The 5436-nt window shown below is 38.1% G+C and overlaps 1 protein-coding gene across 1 annotated transcript in view; it reads left to right on the top strand.

Moving 5' to 3' along the window:
* The window catches only part of SHC3 (SHC (Src homology 2 domain containing) transforming protein 3), a 460599-nt gene that overhangs the window by 191628 nt on the left and 263535 nt on the right, over nucleotides 1–5436 (top strand). Inside the window, exons 3-4 of the mRNA XM_006872582.1 lie at nucleotides 2232–2295; nucleotides 4701–4820. Of these exons, the coding sequence (XP_006872644.1) occupies nucleotides 2232–2295; nucleotides 4701–4820 (184 nt within the window). The remainder of the gene's footprint in view (nucleotides 1–2231; nucleotides 2296–4700; nucleotides 4821–5436) is intronic.

The following is a 5436-nucleotide window of genomic DNA, read 5'->3' as shown; positions in this document are numbered from 1 at the left end:
TTCAGAATTCTATCATGCATTCTCCAGCATCATTTCTATCACCAAGGCCATATTTTCCAACTACTGATCCTTCCTCTTTGCTCCCAACCTTTGCCTGTCATTTTTGCAAAAGCAGATTGATTTCCAGACCTTTCTTCTGTTTTAGCACACTTCTCTTCTGTTTTGCCCCTGATTGTGTCTGAGTGGTCAACCTTTAAATTAGTAGATGAGTTCAAACCATTTGTTCCTCAGTTTTGAAGGGGGACATTTTTTTTCTGAATTGCAACTTGGTCTGAAGACCTCTTAGCAATTCCTAAGGATTTTTTTTCTTAAGCATGTGAGCCCAGAAAAATTTCTGCAATGTCTTACACTTGCTAAGTTTAAGTACAAAAGATTGAGTCACTGAATGTGTCCTTGCCTGCCTGTCTGTGAAAAGACTTGGTCAATACATTGCATTTACTATTTGCAATGCCTTTTGAGTAATCATATTTGTTAATACTAATTTAGAGTTTCTACTTTCCATTTCCAGAGATAGCATATTAGTTGTAGAGGCCTGCTGTAAAACTTTTGTCATCTGAATAAGTTAGACCTTTGATAGTGTGGGTCTTTTTTGATACCTCTTGTCTGAGGCTGATTTTTTCTCTAAAGTTTCATTTTGTTGGATGTAAAAAAAAAAGACCTTCAGAAGGTATGTTTAAGAAATGACTTACTGGAGACTTTCCACCATATAATATCTTTCTAGACTGTTGGGACCATTAGCTATTTACCTGCTTTGCTCAGCTCAGTGAATCATTTAATAAAACAAGCACAGTACAGAAATACAAAGAATAATTTTTAAATCAAACAGATGAAATGTAATGGTAATTTATATAGTTCTCTGAAGAGATAACTGGACTTTCCTCAGAAAGGAGTTTACTGATATTGGATGATACATGATTGATCATTTTGATGTAACCACAGTAGAATAAGTATGATCATAAGAAAAATTTATTTCTCATTTTACTTTTCTCAAGTCATGGTTACTTATAGTTTATAGTTTTCATGGCATCTGAACTTAAAAAAAAAAAACATGTCTTTTCCTACTCTCTGTAAGGAACTGAACAGAAAAAAATGGAGTTTATTTTAGGTATAATTCATTCTCTTGTAAGCAGAATGTGATGAGAATAATTTTTCATGTAGATGATTTCTAGAAGTATTCAGTTTGGAAAGTTTGATGAATGTTTCTGAGAACCCATTATCTTCTGTGACATTCAACATATCTTTAAATCCTGTATTCCTTATTGTGTTCTATGTTCTTGTGGTCTTTTCCCTTTCTGCATGTGGGAGTTGAGTCCCACTGAGATGCTTTCTGTGCTCCTGATCTTTGGCTCATCTCCCTGTCATCTATCATCCTTGCCAACTCTTAACGTTCAATTGTTTTCTTTCAAGAATTCTAGCCCTAGCCCCTTTTTCCTCATTCCCTTTCCTCTTAGCTGTAGACTATAGTCTACAGTGGCATCCATCTTGCCTTATTTCTCACCACTCCCAGTCTTTCCCAAAGTGCCTAAAAGTGGGAGGTTTTTAGGCAGTTAACAATAGCATGGAGGAGAATATTGAAAGTACCATGTACTGCCAAAAGAACAAAAGAACAAACAGAACTGTGTTGGGAGAAGTACAGCTAGTGTGCATTCTCTGGCACCTTGTGCAAACCTCTACTTGATATTCCAGCTGAAGCTGGTCTATCAACTGCTGTGGAGCAACGACCTCCTTTCTGGCTCATTTGTATACAACTGGAGTCCTTCTTCAAGATTCTCTTGATTATATTTATTAACTTCAGAATGGAATAAAACTCAAATAATCAAATTTCTTTTAATTGCATTCTAACTCACTGTTAAAGCTTCTTGATCAATAGCAGTGAAGTTAGAGTGGGACCCTGTGTGGTGAAATAGCAATGAAGATAACATCAGAAAGAATATTAAGGACAATGATTTTTAAAAATGGAATTATAGCTGTTACTCTACTAGGAGATAACTTAAAACAAAACAAAAAACCTGGAAGACTGCAAGTCAGATGTTTTAAGATGACCTGTTCGTGTTCTATTTGTTTTGGTTGTTAGAAGATAGTTGGATGGCTTCTGAGTTGGCAGGTCTATTTTCTATGAGAAAATATGCAGACTTATTATTTTCTTGGGGAATGTGCAAATGTCACCTCTCTGAGTTGCATAATCTTCATGAACATGTAATAAAATGGATTGTTCTTCTTTTTCTGTTAAGGGAAGCCATCAGTCGTGTTTGTGAAGCTGTACCTGGTGCCAAAGGAGCCTTCAAAAAAAGAAAGGTACTGTCCCCATTTCTCCTTTACCTCTGTTCAACTTCTCTCTCATCTTACCACCAAATATCTTTAGTCATCATCAAATTATTCATTTTCCTCTTTCTTTGGCCTGACTCTTGTCATATTTGAAAACAGAGTGTTGATTCTTGTCTGTCCCACACAGATTGTGAGGTTAATTACCTGTCACAGACAACAAGGCCCCCTAACTGTTCACTGTGGGCTTCAGCCCTAAAGATGGGGATAATCACATACACTTAAGAGATGGCAGGTTTTCCATTAAGCACTTTGTTTACATCAATTCACTCAACTGTAGAAACTCTTTGTGGTAAATGTCCTCAGTGGTTTGTGCTGGTTTTTTTGCTACCAGAAAGATTTCCAGTCTTGGAAACTCTGTATAGGGTCACTATGAGTTGGAATCAATGTGATGGCAGTGAGTTTTGAGATCTGACAATTGAGAGGGAGGTGGTGAGAAGCACTGATCTATAACATTTGCCAATTTTTGTGGTGTGAATATTTTCATCATGACTGGTTTCAAGTTATCAGCATGATGGTCCTGAAAACAGCTTGCTGGGCAGAGATGCACAGTAGCACATCATATTTGCCTCATAAGGATATAATAAATATATACCCTGAAAAGCATCAGGAGCTCTGATAGCATAGTGGTTACGAATCAGGCTGTGAACCGCAAGGTCAGTAGTTTGAAACTACCAGCTGTTCTGTGGGAGAAAGATGAAGTTTTCTGCTCCTGTTAAGATTTACAGCCTTGGAAATCCTATAACCACCACCATCAACCTGAAAAGCATAGTACAATGTAGTAAAATAATTAGGAAGTGATGAGTTTTGAGTATTTATTGCCTTTTTAATGTAATTTATTTATGATTGAATAAATTATTTTTTAACAACTGCCTCAAAAATTTCCTAAAAATTTAACAATTTACCAATTTATCTTCAAGTAGCACTGGGACACCTCTGGATGTCCCCATTTTACAGTTGATAAAAACCAAGGCACAGAGATGGGAACTGAGGCCCAAGCTGCCTCATTCCAAAGTCTATGTGTTTGACCACTCTACAAGATCTTTCATCCCAAAGTAAGAAAGAAGTTCTGGACTAAAAGAAAACATAGTTTAGTGAAGACACTGCTAAATATTCCAAATCAAAATTCTTATTTGCTAGAGAGAGTATGAGGAAGATCTCGGAGATTCAGGCTATCTGTGAATTTGTTATCAGGTGGTACACTCTTAATTTCAGATTGTGTGAGTAGGTTGTGTGCCCACTTTGGCTAAACCCAGAGCCCCAGGTTGGCTCGACTTTCATAGCTGGAGGATACCTGTAAGCCCAAGGGACTACTGAGTATCAGACAGAGAACTTTGGATGAAGGTCCAGACAAGCTGGTCTATCTTCTGGACAACGATTAAAGGATATCAGGAGTCTACAAGGCTCCAGAATCTTGAATACAGGACATAGGTAGACCATCATGAATCCCAATTAGAACATCTTGGAGTACCCTCATGTTTCTCATAGTGAAGGAGATGGAAATAATGCAGATTTCTCAGCTGTACCCCTGATTTATCTCTTTAAAATATCATAGGGCCCAGGCAGCTATGGTTTTAAATGGCTCAGCAGGTGATTCAAAACCAGTGCATGTCTGGCTACAAAATAGTGATAATTAGCATATCAAAAGAGAAAATGCTCTAATCCAAAAAGCAAGGATGGGATGGCAATGCACAGAGACAAATTTGGCAATGCCCATCACAATACTCTAGAGAAGGTACCTGGTCATAATACAAGCCCATTGGTCTTTGTGACAAGAACATTGCTGGTAAGACAATAAACATACACATCAGTTAGTCAGACCATGTCTGTCTGTCTTGTGCTGCCTCTAGGCCCATTGTGTGAACCCTGGTATGGGGAGGATGTTGTGGCCAGAGATTTTGGATTGAGCCCCTTCAGCAATGAACAATCTTGATTCTGGAATTGCTCACTAATCCCATGACTACTTCATTTTAACCTGTTCCTGAGAAGTGGTTTGACTCTTACTAGGATGAAAACCAACTTTCTGAGTCTGCAAAGCAGAAGATTTAAGCAGCGATCCCCACTGAGAGGGCTGGCTGAGAGACACTGGCATGGCTAGAGGCTGCCTGGACCAAGAATCCTCATTCATTATTTGCATATTAGTTGTATTCCATTTTATATTACATGTGTTATAATTTGCATATTAGTATTGAAGCTCAATCTTCCAGCTATTCATTGGCATATTTACATTTACAAGCATAATATGGAAAAGGATCAAGGTTTGGGCATACAGATGCTTTGTGGGTAGATACTGTCAGCACATATAAACAATATAGGCACCCCTGGTCTGTGTAGTCTCCAGTAAATAAAAAGCTAAGTTCATGTTGCTTAATTTACAGCCTTCAAGCAAAATGTTGTCTAGCATCTTGGGAAAGAGCAACCTCCAGTTTGCAGGAATGAGTATCTCCCTTACCATTTCTACCACCAGCCTGAACCTGCGGACACCAGACTCCAAACAGGTGTGTATGTGGTAGGTCTCCTGATTACAGCTGATTCCAGTTCCAGGTTACTTGAGTCCATGTGTTAATCCTTTACTAGTCTGTAAATCTTTGATTGGCCCAGTTGTCAGGAATACAAACAGAATGTTTAATTAAATTGGTTCTCTTCAACTCTGCCATATTTTTTGTTTTGAATTGAGTGAAAATCAGTTTACAGCCTGCATATCTATCCACACATCTACTTGTAGATCACCTTTCTTCTTGGATTATGCATGTAATAATATTTACTTCTGTTGCCTTTAACTTTTTTATTTTTCTCCTCTTGCCTCCATCATTTTTGTTCTGACCTCCATCTGACTGTGTATTACTTTTTCCTTTCTCCAAGTTGTGGTAGAAAGATGAGATGATCTCACACAATCTATATAGGGTTTCTGTGAGTCAGAATCAACTAGATTACAGTGTCTTTTGTTTTGTTTTTCACTCAAGTTATTGTGTGTTTAACCCTATAGCCAGTAATTTAGCCTCCCTTCCCCTCCCATCTCTTGTTGTTGTTGTTGTCAGGTGCCATCGAGTCGGAACCGACTCATAGCGACTCCATGCACAGCAGAACGAAACAATGTTCGATCCTGGGCCAACC

The sequence above is a fragment of the Chrysochloris asiatica genome, unplaced genomic scaffold (assembly GCF_000296735.1).
Source record: "Chrysochloris asiatica unplaced genomic scaffold, ChrAsi1.0 scaffold00205, whole genome shotgun sequence".
Lineage (NCBI taxonomy): Eukaryota > Metazoa > Chordata > Mammalia > Afrosoricida > Chrysochloridae > Chrysochloris > Chrysochloris asiatica.
Note: the sequence above shows the minus strand (reverse complement) of the source record. Positions and strands in the feature narration are given on the sequence as shown.